This window comes from Epinephelus lanceolatus, chromosome 16 (assembly GCF_041903045.1).
Source record: "Epinephelus lanceolatus isolate andai-2023 chromosome 16, ASM4190304v1, whole genome shotgun sequence".
NCBI classification, from domain to species: domain Eukaryota; kingdom Metazoa; phylum Chordata; class Actinopteri; order Perciformes; family Serranidae; genus Epinephelus; species Epinephelus lanceolatus.
The window spans coordinates 18170079-18193415 of record NC_135749.1 but is presented as its reverse complement, the minus strand read 5'-3'; the positions used below and the strand labels follow the sequence as shown (position 1 = coordinate 18193415).

General features: G+C 40.8%; 1 protein-coding gene across 7 annotated transcripts in view; it reads left to right on the top strand.

The window, feature by feature from the left end:
- Nucleotides 1-1497: 1497 nt before the first annotated feature.
- spire1a (spire-type actin nucleation factor 1a) overlaps nt 1498-23337 on the top strand; it is a 36104-nt gene continuing 14264 nt past the window's right edge. For all 7 annotated transcript variants that reach the window (XM_078176100.1, XM_078176098.1, XM_078176099.1 and 4 more), the window contains exons 1-4: nt 1498-1983; nt 7183-7214; nt 18098-18370; nt 20928-21053. In XM_078176100.1, coding sequence (XP_078032226.1) covers nt 1638-1983; nt 7183-7214; nt 18098-18370; nt 20928-21053 — 777 coding nt within the window. In that variant the 5' untranslated portion in view covers nt 1498-1637. The remainder of the gene's footprint in view (nt 1984-7182; nt 7215-18097; nt 18371-20927; nt 21054-23337) is intronic.

Here is a 23337-nt window from a genome sequence, read left to right as displayed (position 1 = left end):
TAACTGATGCATTAACATGTAAGCACAATTTTAATGTTGTAGATGTGGAAAAGTATGTGATTACCACTGTTGGGAAAATTAATATTTAACAATGCATTATATTTTCACAACACATTTTTATGCTTACCAGGCCTAAAATCTTAATTTGCAAAGTTTGGTAAAATAAGATCAGGTGAGACTTCATTAATCCCCATGAGGAAAATCATCATCTTTTATGGCTTCCTTGTCAGCTGCCAAAAAAACTATACATTCTATTTCTTAATCAGCTACTGCATGAACAAACATGCCAACAGGAGATACAAAGGGCGCCATTTAGAATGTCTGTGTTGTCACGTTGTTTATTTTGGGGGAATTGTGTAAATAGTAATGCAAATAAATAAATAAATTAAATAAATAAATAAAAAAATCAGTAATTACAGCTGCCAAAAAAAGTGGTCGAGCAGAAGTACTAAGCAGCATACAATGAAATGAAGTACCTTAAAGTTTTAGTGCAGGGTTCACTTGCAAAACCAGATAATTCGGCTTTTATTTATTTTCCAAATTTATTGTATTTTTTTGCACTCCAGGGAATAGCCTAGTAGTTCTGTGGGTTGAGTCTTAGGATGGCATAGAGCCACTGTAGGTGCAAGCAGGGGAAAAATATGGAGTGAAACAAATAAGATTTGTCTAGGGAAAATAAACAAGAGATTGATGATACTGTGCTGACCTTTAATTAACTTAATTCAGCGTGGATCCTTTTTATTAGTTGCTTCCCTAGTTATTATTAATGATTGTTTTAAAGATATATGGTTCAGGAGTATGAACTTTTGTTTATACCTCTGGGGGCATGCCAAAAAAAATTTGAGAACCACTAGAAAAGCCTATTGGTCAAACTGGTGTTGTTTTTTCCCCCATAAGATATTGTATATAATGGTAATTTTTTATAAATATGTTTTTAAAAATTCTTGCTAGAGTCGTCCAGAATGAACAAACCAAACACTGACTCTAGACAGGGCCCTTCCACTTCCGTGTCGACCACAGTAGTTATTCAGCATTTGAACAGGTTTTAATCACCTGGTCCATTTGTTTTATAGAGGTAGAGACCTCTGCAGAGAATTCAGCTCCTGGCAAAACCTCCTGAACAATAATCATGGAAGGAATCCTAATGGGAGAAATTTCAGCTTGTTGCAACCTGCAGTCCTCACCACTAGATGCCACTAAATCCTACGCACTGTCCCTTTAATAATTTTTAATCTGTTTTTTTGCGAATGAACGCCATTTTGAATTTAGTTACATTCCACCTCATGAGCTAAAGCATTAAAATTCACCACTGCAATGCATGGTGTGACCTCAGGGACACTCCAATATATTGTATTTTTTTTTATTACGGAATCTGGACTACAAAACCTGATGGCGGACTACAAAATGACGCATGGAGGCGTCATGCGCAGTAAACCGGCGGGCACAGAGACCACGCGGAACCTACTGACAGCTAGCAAACTGTCGCTCACAGTGAACCGTTGGTGCTCTCCGTTCACACCAGGGACATATCATTTGATTGAGAGGTTAACGTCTGACCGAGGGACTCTGAACTATTTGCTTTATTTCGTTTTTTCTCGTTTTTTATCTTTAAATTGTGTGGTTATGATGAGGTGAGGATGGCCAAGCGACCGGGGACTGACGAAGGGATGTTGACTTCGCCGACGATTCTCCGGGATTTCTCCGCCGATATGAACAGCGGGGACGTGAACATGGACTGCAGCGAGGGCGCCGCGGACGTCTCCTTGGAAGAAATACTCACACTGTACAACCAACCGATAAACGAGGAGCAGGCATGGGCTGTGTGTTATCAGTGTTGTCGGACTTTAGCGCAGAAACACCGGAGGAAAAGCTCCACGTCCGCCGGTGCGTCGGCCGTCGGCTGCCCGAGGAGGATTGAGGGACCCAGGGATGTGTGGATCGGGAGAGACGGGACTGTGAAACTGCACTTTGAAGACAGCACAGGTAAACGAGCCGAGCAGCCAGGTGTCGGGGAAACATTTTGAGTAACTGCGCAGTTTAAACGACACACACTGATATCCCAACAGGCTGCCGACAATGAAGCATTTTCCTTCACATCACTCAAACCGACGGAGCATCCCTACAAAGAGGCCATATTGTTGTGGCTGTCTGCTTCCAGCCATGTGGTGAATTTGTTTACAGACGCCTGATGCGATTATTAAATATACATCACAGATCACAGCATAGCTTCAGGGGATAAAAACACAGAGAAAGCTTTATCATCAATTATAACAGAGAGGATTGTGTTGTTCACAACACAATCTAATATTTACATCATAAACATGGCTTACATTGCTGCTTCATTCAAACGGGTGTGTTAGCAGGGCTGGCTCAGACAGGCTGCTGTGGATTTGTGTTTGAAATCATGCTCCTGCAGCGGTCAGTTAGCTACAGTAAACAATGAACCATGTGATGGATTCAAACTGCAGAGCACCTTGGGCCCAGTCCAGTCCAGAGCAAAGCTATATAGTCAGAATCAAGGACTACAGTGGAATACTGGACAAAAGCCAAATACAGATGACTCACGTTGCTGCTAACAGCCTCATTATTTATGTTGTGACATTAGGTGAGGTCACAGATACATAGAAGTGTCGGAGCAGATGCTTGGTGTGGGCTGCATGCACCTGAGGGGGATGGAAACACGTTTTAATATGTAAAATAGTAAGGTGGAAGCTTGCATGCACATGGGCTGCATACAGTAGAGCCACTCACTTGTGGTAGGTTTGTGTTCCACCTTGACTATTTACCTCAGAGTTCAAGCAATTTATTGATGCGTTGATCAGTCTATTGACAGAAAATTAATTTGCAACAATCTTGACAATCCTTTAAGCAAAAAACATCCAGAATGTCACTCACACCAGCTGCTCATTGCATATATTTGCTTATTTTTGTGATATTAAGATTAATACTTTTTGGTTTTGGACAGTTAGTTGAACAAAACAAGCAATATGAGGACCCTTTTCACTATATTCTGACATTTTATAGACCAAACTAGTTGATAAATAATCAGTTTCAGCCCTAATGTACCTGACAACAGGCTACTCGTCTGGCATCATGGACAGGAACAGGCATATACAATTCCAGTGCAAATGATTTGGTCACTGATATCTTTTGCTATAGTCGAGCATAGATTTACATTTGGACACTAGTTGAGAGCAGTCACCTACTGGAAAAACTGCCATTACTGTGGGTCTCCACTATTTCAAAGGAACTTCTAGCAAGGACTTTTCCATTAAACCAGCTCAGGTGTGTAGAAAGATGTACAGACTTAGTGTCTTAAAGCCTGCTGGAAAGATAGTCTTGAACTGGGCTGTCTGTGCAGCAAAAAGATGCAAATTGTTTGAAATTAGAGCTACATGACCAGAGAAAACAAAGGAAAAGGGCTGTGGCGTTTGCTTTTGCTCAAGAGGAATAAAATGTACAACAAGGATAATGCACTGCGTCATACCAGACCACTAAACACTCCTGCTGATGGGTGTCGTAATGTGAGCTGGGCCATTTTGACACAGCAAACAATATGGTGGCCAACTGGTACAATCTCAAATTACAGTGAAAATAGGTTTCTAAAAAATATTTTAGGTGAGAAAGGAAAGGCAAGGCACCCTCTACCTGTTCACATATTCTCATACTGCAGCCAAACAGTGCACTAAAATGTGTTTCTCAAGACCTTTTAGGCATAAAATAGGCAATGTAGTAACAGAATCTTGATTTATTTTTGATCAGTGCTGCCTAGTTGTACAGTTTGATCTGTGTTTGGTCTGAATTTAAGTGAGAGAAAGAGGGGTGGGTCTCTCTCTTGGTCTGCTTCTATAAGAAGGAGGGAAATTTACCGTAGTTCATTACACACACTACCCATGTTTTTATGATACAAAGCTGGTTAAAAATCAGCAAAGTATTACTTTAACTGCATTCCATTAATACGTGAGAGATAAACCTGGGTGTGGGAGGAGGAGGTGTGGCTGTCAGTGTAGCCTCAGGCACAGAGGTTATATTCTGTCTCTCCTGGGAACCTATTAGCCACCTTGCTTCTTTTCTCCCTCCCCTGTAAACCCCCTCAGTCCAGCCCTCCCTCAACTCAGCATATTTATTGAGCCAGTGCAGTAATGTTTGCTGTGTGTGGAAATTACACTCTCAGTATAAACAGACTGCTGAGAATCTTGACGCTGCTAAAAATAGAGTAAATGTGATGATTAGATGCACAGACTTCAGAAGTCTTGACTGCAGATGAGTTTGGAGATTACGACAGAGTCCTTTGCTGCTCCTCTGGCTGGTGGCTGAGGTATTTTGGGCCAGCTTAGCCTCAGCTCTGTCCTGATTCTTATTGGGCCTGGCGATGAGAGAGACGTGAGACCGATTAGGCTTCCAGTGGCTCGTTTGCCCCTTTTTGAAGTTGTCACCCCAGCAGAAAATCAATGGTTGTGCAGTCTGTGCATGAGTCAGGGACAAGGTGACATTATTTGGCCAGCAACCAGAACACAAACACTGAGGCCTTTAAGTCACTCTTCCTTTCTTACTGCTTGTATCAAGATGTCGTTTGCATTTTTGCGCCGCATGGTAAACAGAATCCGACTAATAAGCAGCGCATATACAGTCTGCACTCTGCAGTCAGATCAATTCACACGGAGCATGGGGAAGAATATGTTCACTCCCACTCCATGTTGCCTTGGGCCTGAATGAAGCCTGAATGCTGCATCAAGATGAGACACTTGTCTACCCCAAGATTTCCAATGATTCATACACACAGTGCAGGGGATTTTTTCCTTTTTTAGTTGATTTGATGCACGCAGTTTTTACCTGGAGTGTTACTCATAGAGTTGATTTGGTTATTTATGTCAGTGGATGGGTATAAATAAGGATGTAACATCACTTCTGTATTCATTTTTTAGAATGAAGGTCAGTGATGAATAAAAAATAAAACTTCTGAAAATTTCAGTCTGGTAGAAAAACCTTACATCTACCCATCTGTATAAAATTCTCTGTGAACCCCTTTTCTCACCAGCGCAGAGGCTGATATTTCTCTGAATAGAATAGTCTGGGTGACACTGCATGCTGCTCCAAATATGTCCACTGTGACTTACTCGCTCTAGGAGAGACGAGGGCCCTGGCCAAGCCATCGCTCCTTGGCTGGGACAAACAGAGGAGCCAGTGTTCCCCAGATGAGCGTTGGTGGATGGCTGTTTATTTTTTTTCCTCCCGTCTGTCGGCTGTAATTCATAGTGACCTACGCAGAATCATGCTACACTTTGAAACAAGTATTTCCCGTAAATGTCTCTGTAAAGAAGTACTTACCCACCGAAGAACTGTTTGTCAATCAGGTGGACACCTTGAATTTGTGAAGAAAACTTTTGTTTTTTTCTGCACGCTGTCTTGGAAACCAGTGAACATGATAATTTATTAATTGGGGGCCACTTTTAACAACAGCAAAATTAATCAAAACCCCTTTTCCATGGGCCAAAAATTCCACTAACAACTTTGAATTTATTGGGAAACGTTACCATTGGCAATCATCCCAGGCACAGGTCACTCTGCAGTACGCACAGGTATTCGTTGGCTCCAGTTCCTGTTGTCTTCGGTTGGCAGTTACAGAAATATATAACACCCGGGTGAACACACTAATTTTTAGCTCCTTTGCCCTCACAACGCAATAACAGATTGCCACAAAATACTGCCTGTCTCTGTCCAAGCAGCGCTAAAACATCATCAAAATTTAGTCACCACTGAGTTTGAGAGGTTCCATATTGCTTTCTTCTGTTTACTAGGGCCCATGCGCGATGTAAACCATGACACAACAGAAAAAAGGCCGCTGTAGTCTACAGTCAGTGGGAAAGGATTCTATGGACTATTTTTTTTTTTTAATGGGTTTTCTGGCGTTTAAAAAATACCCACATGCATGCGCTAATGATGGTGTAAAAAGGGTTCAACTCTCACACAACTCGTGCAGTATAATCCAAGTCTCATTTATCCTCATGTACTAGGTACTTCCCAAACACTTGCATTTTTGCCCAAAAACCTTAGTATTGGTGACTGGCTTTGAAGAGCGCATAGATTAGCTTCACTTTCATTTCAGTTTCAAACGGTATGGTTGCAAGAAACAGTTTTCACAGCATGACTAATTGATATACAAATGGTTATTTTGTGGAAGAGGTATTCTTTGAAAGGTCCATGTGGGGAAAAAATGCAGTAGTATGCAGCCACAGCAGTCAGAGTAGTCCCATTTAATTGAAAAGTGCTCAATGACTTCCTCAATTGATAGGTTTTAAACTGAAATGGCACTTGTATTAACATTCAGAGAGATCAGACATCTGGCCAAGTGTCTCATTTATATGTAGTGACCTAATTTTACACTCTGGACTGGTGTTAAAGTCTGCAGATATATCTCTGTATTTGTACTTTCACCTCTGATGTTACTCTTACCGGCAGTTAATCTGTGTGCCAATCACCATACATGCTAGTGATTAGCTGTCAAACTTTAAAGTGCATGTAATTATTCAGTGTGAGAAAGACTGTACTTCTGAGCTCTTACGTCAAATCCAGAGGTAAAGCTGTGCTGGAAAGGCCATTAATAGAACAAGAGATAAGATTATCAAAGCTTTCGTGTAAGCTTTTGTCAGTAGGGGAAAGAGAAACTTCAGGTTTTTCCTGTCCATTTAGGTTCCTGTGATTTGTTAGGAAAAGGTTTATAGTGTATGTAAGAGGGCATGATCAAGGTTGAGGTTTTTTTAATTTCAGAGGGGTTTCCATGGAAATGGTGAATAGAGGGCAATGTCTTTCTCTTGAGTATGAGGGAGCAGTCATATCAGTGTAGCCAGTCCCCAGTGGCGGGTTTTGACACCTCCATTTGCCTCAGGCAGTGTGCAGTGACTGCAGAGAAAACATAATCATTTATTCACTCAGTAGTTTTACAGTCGACTTCAGCGCTGTCGAGTAATCACGCTCCCTCTACACAGTCTCCTCTCCGCTCTCACATTTAATAATTAATGTTTTGTAACGCTGTGTGAGGTGTGTGTTTTCTCTGCCTTTAAAGATGTCTTGCTTAATTGTACACAAGATGCACATGAATAATTCAGAGGGTGTGTTTGCATAATTAATAACTGTCCACAGTGTTTATGAGTGTGAATAACTCTCAATCTTCTGTCATTACAGATAAATACCAACCGGCCCCCACGTCATTAGAGGTGAGTTTCACATTACAGTCTCCATTGTTCAGTTTTAAAAATAAGTTTTCCTTTTCAGCGCACTGCTAGAGTGCTTTGCTATTAGTCACAATCCCTTAGTTTTATTTCCCCTCAAGACAGAATGTGCTGTTATTGAATGAATGTTAATTCAGTTATCAGATTTCTTTTCACTCCCCAACCGTCATGCATTATTTAGTTCGCTTAATCATGCAAACACATACAAAATTATTTCAGAATCTGTTTTTCACAGCTTGCCCACCACTTGTTAACAATTCCACCACAAGTAGGCTGGTGTGGCCGCTGTGCTGCAATATTGTTGACGCTGGCCTTGAGAAAAATATTTCCTTGTTATTGAGCCAATGCAGGAAGACATTTAACATTAACCGATTATCAATATTGGTTGAAGTTGTGATCTTTTCTTGTGTGTAGGGCCTCTTTATTATCTTTAGGAAGTGGTAGAAATCTGCTTGTCCCAGAGATTGAGCCCTGACCTGTGATGCACTAAACACGTTTGAGTGGGAGTGAGCGCTACACAAAATGCACTCTCTGCTTTGTTCTTTAGTCATTGTGTTTGCTACACTCTGATGCAGATGAGCACTTAAAAGCGACCACGACTTCTTGTCCTTTTGTTCATAAAAGCATTACTCTCTACACCATTATGGGCTCATCACCAAAACCTTGTGGAGAGGTCATATGTCCAGTGTGTGTTTGGCCAAGCAAGGTACACTGTACAATCCTGGGAGGAGAAGTTTCTCTCACAGCTTCGTGATGTGTACACAGACTAATTACACAGAGAGTCCTCTGTCAACTCTGAGTAGAGCAGTCTGATCGTTTTACATGTTTGTCTTGTAGTTCATGTGATCACAGGCATGCACAGTATGTGAGTGTCTTTGCATGGCTTAGTTAGAAATGGAATTCCTCAGCCTCAGCTGATAGTCCCTTCCTCTCCTCCTTTTCTTGTTCTTGCGCTATGTTTTGCTACTTTTTTTTTTTAAAGATATTTTTTAGGGCATTTTTTGCCTTTTATTGATAGGATAGTGAGGCGTGAACGGGGGAGAGAGAGAGGGAGAGACATGCAGCAAAGGGCCACAGGCTGGAGTCGAACCCGGGTCACTGCGGCAACAGCCTTGTACATGGGGCACCTGCTCTACCACTAAACCACTGACGCCCTAGCGTTATGTTTTGCTACTTGATACTGGGCTGATCCATGCATCATTGGCTTTGTGAATAAACAGGGTGTGTTTACCTCAGAAATGCATAACATCTTGCACAATGGTTATTTGAGGCGATCAGCATGACAGTTCCTCAGAAGTGATGGCATGGCTAAACCTTGAGGAAATGTCGAGTTTTAAAAAATGTATTTCCGTTTCTTAGTTTTATGGATTGATAGCTTAAGCACAAATATAGTCACTTGTTTGAGCTCTCTGATAGAGTCAATGGCTTGTTTTTCCAAATCATGCTAAAAACAATAGCAATGTTTGGCTGTCAGTCTGTCCACCATTTTGGTCTAGACTGAAATATCTCAGCAACTACTGGACTGATTCCTATTAAACTTGATAAAGACATTTATGGTCCCCATTTATGACCAGTAACCTGCAAAAACCTATGACATTCACCCTCAGCTGTACTTTGTGTTTACTGCTAATTTAATTTAATTTAATTAGCATGCTGACATGCTAAACAAAGATGGTGAACATGGTAGACATTATACCTGCTAAATGTAAGCATGTTAGCATTTAGCTCAAAGCACAGCGGCCTCACAGCAGAGCCGATAGCATCGCTGTAGACAGTTTTATCTTAATTGTCCCACCTGATATTTAAAAAAAAAAAAAAGATTAAAGAAGTATTTCACTACTGCAAAGATGGTCTTTTCATAAAACGCTGTAGAAAGATGTAAATACTTTAGAAATTGGTGCTATATGACAGAGAAAACAGAGAAAAATTGCTGTGGCATTCACTTCTGCTCAAGAGGTAGAAAACCTACAACTACAAGAACACTTTGTGCCGCACCAGATTGATAAATGCTCCTGTAATGTGAGCTTGTCCGTTTTGACATAGGAAACAATTTGGTTTATTTTTGATTAGAACTGCCTAGTTTTATAGTTTGGTCTGAGTTTGAGAGAGAGAAAGAGAGGAGCTCTTTGTGCCGGGTTGGCAGGCATCTGAAAGATGGTAAGATGAAAAGAAAGTTTACGATAGTAGCTTTACAGATACTACCCACAATGCTATGATAGAAAACTGGTTAAAAAAAGGCAAAGTATTCCTTTAATGTAATTTAAGGTTCTGAGAGGAACATTAACTGGAACTATAACTCTGCCACGGTGGTCTTCCTTGACCTAGTTCTGTTCGGATCATTCAGTAAAATTGATTTAGTGGGAAGTACACATGGACACAGTTTGTCCCTTTTGACTGATGATACACAGCAGGCCTCTCACTCTTGGTCACATTTTGGCCATAGTCTTGTGTCCCTCATGTTTTGACATTGTGTATCAGTTCCTTGTGTTAGTGAGTCAGCCAACTAGGCAATCAGCCAGTGCCACTCGCTCATACTCCTCTTTGCTTCTAGACTCTTCAGTCTTTTGGAGCTAATCACCAGCTTGTGTACAGTTGACCCACTTTGGCTCTCATACACCACAGAACCTGTGTTGGGATAAGCTTCAGTGATATCAAACAAGATTCCAATTTGTTACTTAAACTGGTCATGAGCAAGCTTTTCTCTCGTGGTGCTTTGTTGTCACCTTCATGTCAAGTTGTAAATATTTCTTTGCGGTAAAGAGTTTGAGACTTGGACCTTCTGTTGTAGCCTTAATGACAGGCTTAACCCAGTTTGTCCTAAGTTGAAAACTAAGGTGAGATTAGTTGCAGTATCCCATTACTGGTTCTACAGTTTTCCATGTCTGCTCAGATCCCTGTGGCTCAATTTAAGCCATGCCAATTAGTTTACCAGAATTACGCACAAGGTAAATCCTCAGATTTTGAAATGGACACTAATAGTTTCAGTCGTGAGTGAGGCCATGAGCAAATGGCAGCTAATGGAAGTAGTCTGAAGGGTTATATTCTCATTCTTCAAAAAGTATGGATCCATCATACCCCAAGTTTGAGACTTGTTCACTCACGGACCTGTTTTTTCTTGTCAAAGTTAAGTTTCATATTTAAAAATTGGATCACCATCATTCCCACTTATCCTCTTTCCAGATGGTTAGATTCATTTGTCAGCTTGGCTAAGACTCAGTGGAGCAGTGCATATATTTGCATGCAAACAGTTTACAGTACTGGCTTCCACACTGCAGCTGGTTGAACAGGGACTGCATGTGTCTGGATGTGAGGCTTCTGTGTTTAGTCTATGTGTGTGTGTGTGTCTTCCTCCCCTTGTATACCAGTCACTGCAGGCAATGAGCTGTGTCTCTACAAAGACTTTTTCTTGTCAGCTCTGACGTCAGACTGCACATTGTCAGAGAAAGAGATGTCATTTTTTTACCTAATTTTTAAGGATGGCAGCAGATTCTTTTGAATGAGTTAGGCTTTTTTGGGTCAGTTGTCTGTGGTGTTTGAGTCTGACTGGTATCCAGTTTGATCCCTGTATGCCTGACATTCACCAGTGACCTTATTTTCACATCCTGCTTTTAATCAGTCTATTGATTTTTGTGACATTGACTGCTTCACTTAAAAGCGCTCGTGCGGCTCATATTACAGCCCACAGTAAGGTTTCATTTTCTGCCTATACAGGGATTTTCACAGCAAGAACAAAACCACAGGAATGCAATTTATTGACTAATCTGCACTATTTGAGTCAGTTTACTCTATTTATATACACCACAGAAGAAATCTATTTCTGATTTTCTTCTGGTTCAGTCAGACCTGAGAGATGAAATGAATTTCCTCTTCAGTCTGTCAGGTTTTTAGATCTTTTTTTTTGTCACAGATACTTTCCAGTATTTGCCATTAAGTCCTGTGTGGTGTTAAGAATAAGACAAATGTGTTTTGTGTGAAGAGACAGATTTTTCTCCTTTGTCACAGCTGCCTATCAGATTTGTCTGGCATCGAGAGCCACTGTGGGGATTCTGACAACATTTAGGTCAAGCTCAGTAAGGGTTATTTTGCAGCTATAGTGACATAAACCATACTCTGTAGGTTTGTGCTTTTGGGAGGGTGTTTTTGGCACATAACTGCAGTGTGAACTTTATGCTGCTAAAGCTGTTTAACTGTGAAAAACATATGCTTTACAGTATCAAATGTAGTCTTAGTGTTTGGGAGTTTTATCTGGAGATGCGTTTTGTTTGAAATAGCTCTTCACTATAGCTGCATCTCCAGGATCAGCTTTTATGCCACCCTGAGAGCTTGAAAAGAAACCACATAATGTCAGTGATGGCTGTTCCAGATCCAGAGTGACATTTTCTAAGTTCTTCCAGTTGACTTCACATCAAACTGGAAAGTTTTTGACTTGGAGATAAGACTGTGTTCTTTCTTGCTACGAACAGTGATGCTTCAGACTGGAGGAGGCCGAGCATCCGCTCCTGCGGTGGAAGACCTCTAGATTTAGCTCTGCTTATGTAACTGTCTGCGTTGTGATGGCTTTACTCTACTACTGCAGCAAAAGCTGAGGGCTGCTTAGCTGACTGTTTTGTCAACTCAGATGGTCACAGTGTTACCTCAGACTGCAGCTGCAAAGGCAAGAATGTGGTCGTGTTAACTCTAACCCAAACAATGATGTCAGGCTTGTTGTTGTTGTTGTCTGCAAGAAAACAGACTTTTGCTCTCACATGAATTGTGCCATTAGTTGTCATATATTTGATAAGAAAGGCTAGATAACAGTTTTCAATAGTCCTCTTAAATCTGAAGTCGCCTGCGATAATGCAGATCCAAACGTCATTCATCAACTGTATTATATACTGGGCCTGTTTAATTTACTCATTGATTAAACGTTGCTACCCTCGCTAGTCAGCAACAGAAATACTAGTCATTTAAACCCGATTAACAATGTCAAATTGCTCTTAAAATTTATACTTTTTTCTGAACAAATTGTGCTCAATTTGACTGTTTGAGTGTTTTCATGCTGTTAGACTAGTGGACTAGTCAAAGTTTCAACTTTAAAATCAAGGAGATAAGTTGTTAGGAACATCCCTGATTGATGCCAAACTTGCCAACAAATGAAAATGGACAATTCATAAATGGAAAACTAGACTGTATTTCTGTGTAAACTGATCAGTGTGCTAAAAGACTCAGCAACACATCAGCCTTACTCTTTCCTCTCTCGTGTGTTTGTGTGAACGTTAATGATGCTCTTTAACACAAACGGCTCATTCTTTGCCCATGTGCGTACTCGTTGACTCACCGATGTTTTTCCATCACGGTTGCCCCTCTTGCACTGCTCGTTGAGCCGTCTTATACAGCTGAAAATATGTTTGTCTATTTTTCAACCTAGTTTTGTGATTCAGGATCATTCGTCCTCACAGTTTGCCATGTATGAATCAAAGTGGTAGCTTATAAGAGCTTTTGTTATTTATGAAAGGCTCTGTGATTGGAAAACTGCAAAGGTTACAACTAAAACATGCAATGCATAGGAAAAGAAGGAAAAATAGTAGAAGATAATAGAAGTTCTGGTTAAGAGAGCAGCACACAGTAAAACTCCCTCAGACAGTAGCGCACAGCATCGAGCCAAAGGCCGCTCGAGTTTTAGCCTCACCAGAGCAAGCATTTATACTCGTGAGTGACCAGACTGCTTGCTTGCCAGCTTGAGCTATTTGGCTCAAAATAAGACCAAACAGATGTTTTAAATTATGTGCCCCTCTTTATTTATTTTTGCTTATCAAAAGGCCAGTGTTTGCAAAGTGAACAGCTTGACCCATTTCAAATGGTTAAGTGGAAAAACTGCTATAATTTTGTTGAGTGGACCCAATAATAAGGTCATGTGTGGACAAAAACAGTTCCCTGCACGAGGATTTGGTTTTCATATTCATTTTTCAATTTATCCATCGTTTGAAGTTGTACTTTTATGTTGTTTATTAGCTTTTATTTACTAGTTATGCTTATTAAGAGTTACACAGGTCCAACATTGGAGATTTGATATGAAACCAGCATTCCTTCAGGAGACAAACGTTATTCATGAGTAGAAAATTCTCTTCCTATTCGTCATTGAGTCTCGAGATGATGCCTCTGACACTGGTCTTCATGTGAGAACGAGATTCTGTACTATAAAACAACTCATTGTTGGCAAACGGGCAATGATGTCATGCAAGTGATTAGCATCATTATTAGTTTGGCGAGCATGAGAAAAGTTGCTTCAAATGGAGAGTGGAGCTATTTGAATTGAGCTTGAGAAGTTTTTTTATGTGTTACACACACTCGGGATGTTATTTTTTTTTCACTGACACCCAGGTGACTCATCTCGCTAGATTTCCCAAGGAGCATTTGAAAATGTAGACGACTTCCTGCGCTACCTGTGGTTGGCCAAGACCACAGCGATGGGAACATATGAGTGTTTCATCAGCAGTGGCATGCTTCCACCTATCCTGGGTGGAGCCTGGTTTCAATTAGTGGTTTGATACCAAATATTTCTGCCTGTGCCTGAAACCCAGCAGTGGATTTTCTGGCTGTCTTTCCCAACAGCTTATCTGCATACATGTTTCCCCCTCCTTCCTCCTTCCTCCTCCTGCTCCTCTGCTTTGGCTCCTCGCCTCATTCCTCTAAGTCATAAGTCTTCAGATGAGATAGTGAAGTGTGATTAGAAAACCTAGCTGTAATTTCTCCTCTTTCCTGGTCGCTGGCTATCGATACTTAAGATGCATCTTCCCCATTCCACCTGCCATAAACTCATGATTTAATGTCATTCTTGGATATGAAGTCACAAAGCTGTCGCAACACTGCCATGTTGCTGGAGTAACAGGGTGGAGTTATACAGCCTCCACTGGTATTTTTTCTTTTTTACAACCATTTATGTCTGGACTTAACTGTATATTTGGCAAATTGAGTCCAAGCTCTCATTATTTATGCTCTGGAGCGCATAAACCTGGGATAACATAAACCAGATTATTGTACAGAGTGCTTTAATTAATGATGCATTGAGCCCTTCTGTGCTAGCTTCTGTTGAGCCATGAAGCAGTTAATTATTACAAGCCATTTTGTGTTGGCAGGGAAATTGGATTTAAACAATAACTGCTAAATCTACCCATGCCTTGCCAGTATAGCAAATGTTCCTTACATGGAAATCTAGTCGAATGCAACTGCTTAAATTACACATGGATATAAGAGGATTTTCCACACTTGATAATTGATGTTTACCCTATGTGGTCCAGTGTAAACGTTTGCATCCTGATGGCCCATGAAAGAGACCCCTTGTGCTGTGTGTCACTGCAGGGAATCTCCGCCTACTACAGTGCATGTTGTCCTACAGATGGATTATAAGGTTACATAATGAGACACTAAGGAATAGGATATTTATTTTAGCCCTGGAACAGGATTATCAGATGCACACAGAGATGGTTGATAAATGGTGAAAGTACAAGACCAAAAAACCTGCCTTTCTCCAGGAAAGAATTGGATCAATAGATTAGGTTAGTGTCGGAAAATTCAGAATGGAGGCTGTTGCTGCTTTTGTGATATTGGTATTTTGAGTGATTGTTCTTTTATTTATAGAAAGTTGACAGTTCAAAGATCTGATTTGAGAGAAGAACCACAATCCCATAGCAGTTTCTAGTGATACACATTTAGATACAGACTCACTGTACCGCTCAAAAGTGTTGTACACTTTACTCTCTTGACAAGCAAAAATGGTAAATAGATACAAATGTTCTTGTTTATTTACTAAGTTTTAACATAAACCGTTTCTCTCTGAAAGCTCTCATGACTTGTACATCCCTAACACGCGACCACTCAGCCTGTTTTAGACATGACTGTTATTAAAGCTTCTCACCTTTGTAATAGAGAAAGCTCTGGCCATGTGGTCAGGTGATGTAGCACTGTGACGTCGACACCTTTTCAATGCAGAGAAAAGCTGTGGATAAACATGGAAGTAGATGCTAGTTAAACATAGAATTTGAGGCCGTGTCTGCATGTGTACGGATATTTTGGAAAACAGATATTTCTTCCCAGCATATAAAAAAACATTCTCTCTATATGGCCTTCGTTTTACAAAATATCTCCACACTAGAACTCAATAACAACACCAAATGCTAGCTGGGCCAATAAGTGGTGATGAAGGCTACATAAACTAAACCTCAAATGACAGAAACATTCTGAGCATGCGTAGTGATCTTATTTTCCGTCGTCATTTCTGACAGCCTGCAGATGCTGAGGTGGACCAAAACGGAGCATCAGATGCCTCCATTCATCTGTACAGCATGTAGTAATACTAAGTAATTAAATAAAGTGGTCAATAGGCCTAGCAGTGCTTACAAAATATAGAAAAATCAAACAGTAGTATGCCATTGTTGTTACTGTCTCTGGTGCATGCTCGTTACACAAAGCAACAATCTGCATGCGTAAATTTAACACCTTGTTTTCAAAAATCTCAGTTAAAGTGACCGAAAATATTTTATGTGTGGACGAAAGGCCAAAGTGCAGAGAAAAAAAAATATGTTTTAAACTATGTCTTTGTATGTGTAGACAAGACCTTAATGGAATAGCTGCACATGCTCGCTGCACAGTCGAAACACTGTAATGGCTGAAAAATTCATGCCTCTCAGAAAGATCAAGGGCAAACACAATCTATAGGAGACTTAATGAGTTTAGTCCAAATGTGATGACAGCACTTTGATTCAGTATGACAGGTGAGTTACGTAATGATTTTCTGCCTCGGTTGCTGCACTTAATGATCCCAAACATGCTCAGTCAACACCCTTCCCTTTTGTGCGCTACACTCCCAGACACCACGGCCAGGTTCTGTTCACTGTCACTTCACCCAAGCACAGCTAGCCGTGCCCATCAATGTGAGCTTCACCCACAGCAGCACTCGGTTTTATTTGGACACCTCCCTTTTTCAACATTGTATTCTCTCTGGATAAGAACACGCAGTACAATAATGGCTCGCAGTATCCAGCACTTAAAGGAGCAGTTAGCTCATTTTATTACCACAACAAAGCAATGTCAAAATAGTTGTGAGGTGAGGTGTTGCAACCTATTTGTTTGTGTTTGTTTGAAACCACTAGCTACAACCTATTTGTTTGTGCACAAACAAAAAACAGGTAGTGGTTTCTATCCACATCCAAATCCTGCACTAAACTTGTAGCCACAGCAGTTGCACAGTGACTTAATGGTCCTGTTGAATGTTATAGAAAACAATAAAGGGCACTCTATAATACCCAACTGGAAGCTAGGAAAAGGGGGCATGCTGTAGTATATTTTGCTAAATGCTGAATGTTACGTTATTAATGTTGGGATGCCAAAAGAAACTTAACTTCCATAGAAATTAAAATTTAAGCCATGGAAAAAGTTTTTCAGCACTGAAAAGAGTTGAAGCGAGATGTACAGAGAGAAGAGAACTGGTCATAGTGTTGGAGGCGAGGCCCTTTTCATCCCTATGATAGTTGCTTATTGGTGCATGAAGCCAGAAAAGCTTGATTTCCATGGTATGAAATTACCTGGATCTTCAGAGCAAGCCCTCCGCTAACTTGAATGAGGATAAAATGACTTAATTGTGCAGCTCTTCCAGACATTTGAAATGTTATCGGGGCGACTGGATCAAATTCTGATAGTGAAATTTCATCTAGAGACATTTTGTGGCAGTTGTGACACTCAAAAAATGTATCCACTGATTTACAGATATCTCTTTCACATTGTAAGTCTATGGGATAAAGTCTTAGGGCCCCTTGGCATCCCGTGATGGACCTGGACGTTGTAATTCCATCTTTGGCCAACGTGTAAAATTGGCTTTAAGGCCATGCGCTGGTCCTGAGGGCTTGAGTTTACGCATCCGTCGAGGATTAAGTGACAAATTGAGTTTGAACTTTCATCTTAAGTAGATGAAGTGTAGAAACCAAAAGATTTGTCCTCGTTTATTATTTCATTATTAATTACCCTTTTTTTTTTTAGTCAGCAAAGGCCCAAGCAACTTATACATGTACTGATTTATGAAGAACCAACACCTCCTGAGTTCGTCGTCAGTGAGCTCCTGTTCTGTGTGGAGTTTTTAGCTCCTGCTGCTCCTGAACACTTGTTGAACTGAGAGCAATGCTTTGATTAAGTTGTTAGGAGAGGACATTGCACAGCAGAGCCAACTTATCATGCTGCAGTGAAAGAAAAACCTTGTGCTGTCGTAGCCTGGTGGTTGTTTTAGACATTTTGGAACAAACTGCAAAAAAAGAAAAAGATAGGTCATCCCCTGTCAGTTAATGAGGGGAAGCAGCGATGAAATGAAATCATCCCCAGATTATGGTAATAATCACGCTGTTTGGAGGAACACTGTGGCCTCGTTTCGCATCCGGGTTGAGGACATGAACTGTCTTCTTGTCCTTTTACGTGAGTCTGATGTAGATGGAGTTGTGTATCTAAGAGGTGGTAAGAAATTGGGTCTGTTCCACGAGGATGTGCTGGTGTGCCATTAATTATAGAGCAGCAGGGGGTGACATGAAATTGAGAGTAGTCTCTCAGCTGGAAAGAACATAATGTTGGCACACTCAACAGGAGGTAAACAAATGACAATGGGCAGTAATGAAAATAATTTTACTACGCTCAGCCTCCTTACTTGTATATCAAACCAAAGAATTTGTGTGTATACCAGAATCATATTCTATTTTTGTCTTTCATATCTAGTCCTGCACCGCCCTTTTTTCTGTGGAATCACAGCTGAAACAAATTCTTTTATTGTACCCAAGTCTATGAAATGTATTTATTTATTTTCCAGTACACAATAATAAACTACAATAAGTTAATTGTCCATTGTCCCACAGGTTATTGACTCACTGGGTGTCATGATTTACAAAGCTCTGGACTATGGCCTCAAAGAAAACGAAGAGCGTGAACTCACCCCGCCGCTGGAGCGCCTGATCGACATGATGACCAACATAGACAAAACTGAGAGTGACCCCTGTCCTGACGAGGGCTACGAAGCCACAGAGGAGGAGGATGAGTGCGAGGAGGAAGAGGAAGGGGAAGAGGAACCAGTCCCCGCCACCACCACCAGCTCAATCAGCAGCATTCGTGGCTATCGAGACCTCATCACGGTGGGTTGCTGCTTTATTTTTGTGTTTTTCTCTTAGCAGCTGGCGAACGATACACATGGTGCTCAGCGGCAGGTGATCAGAGCAGATGGATAATTTTCAGTAAGATGCAATCTGAGATACATCAGGTGTGTTCAAAACAAAAGTAGAATCCTCTCACTCTGTAACACTCCCATAATAACTCTAATCATTTACTGCGACGGTGCAATCAGTCATGGTTCGAGGGATAAGACTGATGTAGATCCATGACGGATCAAAGTTATCATAGGCACATTAAATGTGCAGATTCTTCTTTTGCTTTGAATATTTGCTCATTTATTCCATTTTCACATCAGGTCTGTTAACAGAGCTCTGCATCCACACATCGTCATCACTCCAGCTCCAAACAAATTCCCCTGATGCGGGCCGTCACGCTTTAAATTCCCCAAGTAGCTTCTGAATATGAGACTGGCAATTATAGCTGTGTAAACACACTGGTATTTGGGGAATAGGCTTAGAAACTTTCACAGCCCGTTCCTTCCATATAATGAACCCGGTGTGGAACACAAACAGTGCGTGTTTCGCATTGCTTGCCTCCCAGTTCTCTAACAATCATTCTCTTGAGTGTAAACTGCAGTATGTTGGTATGACATGACCGGAGTAGATAACACAGCACATTCCTGGCTAACCTCCTTCCTATACTTTTACTCTGCTGTTGTGTCGGGCAGCGGGAGGTTGGGTCGGCGAGGGTTCAGCCAGACGAGGAGCTGACAAAAGATGACAGGACTTGCAAGGGAAGCATCCCACTAAGACAGGAATAGTTAGACACTGAATGTCCTGAATGGGTTTCCTCATTGCTTCAGTGAAATTGAGTGAACAGAGGAGTGGCAACATGAGCTGTCATGCTCTTAACCAAAGCTGTCAATCTGGAGTTTGGATTGTAGCCCATTAATAATTGCTCATCAAAGATTTAAAGGATTTCCCACAATGTCAATTTAACACCAAATCTTTAGACTGTGACATTGGCATACTGTTAATATACAGCTTTCCTGAAATTTTGCAATAGATAAAGTTTTGTGCTTGGTCATTGTTTTTAGCATAAACAGTGGAAACCACCGATGCAGCGGTATTTTAAGCATGGCATTAAAGACACTCACTGCTCAGATATCATTTTTACCTGTGAATTTCCTTCAAGTGGACAAGGAAGAAGACACGGACTGCTGAGTCAGACATTCCTGTGGCTAGCCAAGCCCTCTAGGAGAACATGAAAAATATGTCATTCATCTGGTTTCCTCCTTTTGTGTCACTGGAGATAATTGACAGCTCATCCATTACGCTGGCAGGCAGCCTTTATTATCTTTACAATCACAGTAACATACCATCAGGGTCAGGGCTTTAAATGGTGCGCAAGTGATGCTAGTCAGGCAATGTTGCGCCGACTGGGCGATCAGGTTTAAACTCTGGTACGCACTGTTTTTAGTCATAGCAGCATGGCTACATAAGCCTGCTAGACTACACTTTGGTCCAGACTGAAGTATCTCAAGAACTCTTTGATGGCATTTAGACATTTTGTACAGACAGTTATCGTCCCAAGACGATAAAGCCTACTGATGTTGGTGATCCCCTGACATTGTCTCTATTACTGCTCTGAGCCAGACTTGTTTGTTTTGTGTTTTTAGAAGGACTGATATTAAATATTATGCAGACTTCATATCCCCCCATGATGACTTGTGATAACTTGGATTTTCCCGTTCCTTTTTTTTCCATCTAGTGCCATCATCAGGCCAGAATTGTGATATGACCATGTACCTAAATACGCTGAACTAAGATGGTGAACATGGTATACATCCTAGCAAAATTACTAATTCAATTGGGCTAGATTTTAAACCCAGGAAATGTAGATAGGCTACACATATTCAGTGCTGCACAGCCCCCCTTCCCTGCACATAGTCTCACTCAGTCAAGCTCAGTATCTTCAGCACGTAAACAGAACACCAGCAAAACAAACACCAGCAAAGAAAAAAACTGCCCATACCTCTGTTGCCAACAACCATGTACATGTCAAAGACAAGTAAACAGAAGAAGATCGAAAACAATAAGTAAGCTAAAATGAAAGGGTTAAACTGACCCTGAGCTGACATTGGTTGGGATTTCTTTGCGCCCTGTAGCTCTCTCCACCTCAGGAAAGCAGCCTTGATGTTTACTGCGCATGTGCAGTGCTCGACAGAGATGAGAAGGATGCGAGGTGGCTCACTCGTTGGCTTCTTCCATACAATATATATGCAGTTTACATATTGTCTTATGTCAGATTTATGTATGCTGGGCAACTCAGAGGTTGCTTCTGGGCCAGACTGAAGTACCGTTGTGCCTCAGTTGTGCCTCAGTTGTGTACAGTTATATAACTATCTATTTATGCATCAGTTATGTAGGATACTAAAATATGTACTTTATGTTGGCCATGTTTAATTCATGATTTATACACAAGTTAGTTTTATTTATTTGGCCCAAAATCACAATTTCCCTCAAGGGGCCACTATAGGATACTGTATGTAACTAATTCCTTCCCTTTTCTCCTCTACAGCTATGTTCCTCACACCTGCCCAGCCCATCCGACGCTCCAAACCATTACCAGGCTGTTTGTCGGGCTCTCTATGCTGAAACCAGGGAACTACACACCTTTCTGGAGAAAATCAAGAGTGCCAAGGAGGTAAGAAACTCTGACAAGTGACATCTGCAAGTTATTGATAAATCTGATAAGGATGAATCGCAATCTGGTGGAAACACAAACAGTGCCTTCTGCTCACCCACTTGTATCTTTTTTTTATCACCATAATTGATAACACACTTGCACAGGAAGTGAGTCACCTAATCCTATTTCAGAAATATTAAGTAACATCTACGCTCACTTTCATTTATTGCCACTCATCCATATTCCCAAAGTCGGCTAATTTTGTCCATGAGTCATACTTAACATTTGACTCATTTGCACATCATAAATCAAATCAAAATTCAAAAGAAACCGAAAGTGATAGGGAATGCTTGTAAGCATAGAACAGATTTGTGTATATAAGGAGGTACCAAACCCACCACTCTGCTGTGTTTACTTGAATTTACTGTGTAGAATTCAATTGCTTGAATTAGGATCTGTAAGGCCAACAGACAGACACTGGGAAAAGAAAATTCCAGAGTGGTGCCCAGAAACTGCACAATAACAACAAAACAACCCATGAAGAAGTAATGGTCCAGAATGATTGCGACTGTGTGGGTGTCCCTGTATGACCCCCTTGTACAGCCAGTTGGGAACACATCGTTTAAATTACTTCACCTGACTTAACTCTGCATGGATGTGATCTGGCATCCCGATTCTCCATTATTTCTCATTTATTTCTGTACATAGAGTATTGATACTGGAGTAATTAAGTATGATTAGTAAGGGGTTCCCCCTCTTAGGCTAGTTTCAGACTGCAGGCAAATCAGAATTCTCAGATCAGATCTTTAAGACCGACTGTCCGCACTATCATTTGCAAGTGATCATATCAGATTATTGTGTCCAGACATTACCAACCTTTCTGCGTGGGTTGCTGTGGTAACAATGTAGGCGTCAATAACTACGTAGCTACGTTGGTAACACAGCTTTCCAAAATGAAAGCATGAGAAATAGGGGTGCAGAACTCCTCTGTCGGCAGCTGTCGTGTGATAACAAAAGTCAATGTGAAGCCAGAGTTTAAGGACTGAGAGGGATCTGTTGACATCCAGTTGCATGTCAAACCACCTTAAAATGTAGTTTGGAACCAATGTGCAAATATTGCATTTCATGTTTTTTTTTTTTTTTTGCTGTTCAGACTTTCTAAAATCAATCTGGACACAATCCTCCGGTATGCCAAAAAAACAGATGTGGGCTGGCAGGCTGAAAAAGGCCTTAGAGACAACGTTTTTTTAACTATTAACTAACTGTTAATCAAGATGTGCTGAAATCCTTAATCAAAAATGCTATCAAAGAAATACACCATGGGAGATGTCATAAGCAGCTTGTGCAGACCCAGACTTTGTAGTTCAGTGTCTAGACTAATTTCAGAAAAGCTCGTTTTAGCAATTACTAGCACAAAATACAAACTACAAGTAAATTTGGGATGACATGAATATGTTGTGTAAAAGTGTAATGCGTTGGGAATAGACTCCATTCAAGTAATTGCACTGTTTCTGATAAGTAACATCTTGTTACACCTTAAATTTGCACCTGGCTGACAGTAATAATAAAATCTGCATATGCATACATTTTATTAATGTACCTTAGAGAGCTTGTGGGAAAAATATTTGCCACACCCCACTCAAGCACTCCAAAAATAGACATCAAATGAGTTCTTGTACACGCACCAGAACAACTTTGTGTTTCCTGATTGAGTCGCTTGCTGCACAGTATGTACACCACATACAGTGCCGTGAGTCATGCATTCAGCCTTATGTAATATATGGTTATAGAATCAAGTTTAACCTTATTATAGCAATTTAAGGAGCTTACAGGAGGGGACCACCAGGCTATAGGGACTGCTTTGCACTCCCTGTAGCACTGAATGTCACTGGATAGTTGCTAATAAGTAACCATGCACAGTATCACACATGCTTACAAATTAGGAGGTCAGTTGTTTTTCTGACTTCTCTGTCAGTGTTTATCATCTTCTTCTCTTTGGATTCCCCTGTCTTTTCTGCCAATCTAGAAATAAAACCAAAACTGGAATTTGTTGTGAACACTGAGAGTGAGCGACAGCCAGGTTAAGTGTGTTATGGTTTTATAAAAGGAAGAGAGTCCTGGGTAACAAAGGTGGCAGGTAAATTGACAGCAGAAATGCATTTGGATATTAGAAGAGAAAGAGAAAGGTCAGATCAGCTGAAAAAAAAAAGATTATGCATCAGAAAAAGGAATGTGTTTCAACAGTAAACACGGGTGTGGGTGAATAGATGTGTAGATGATAAGAAAAGCAGCTGTCAACAAG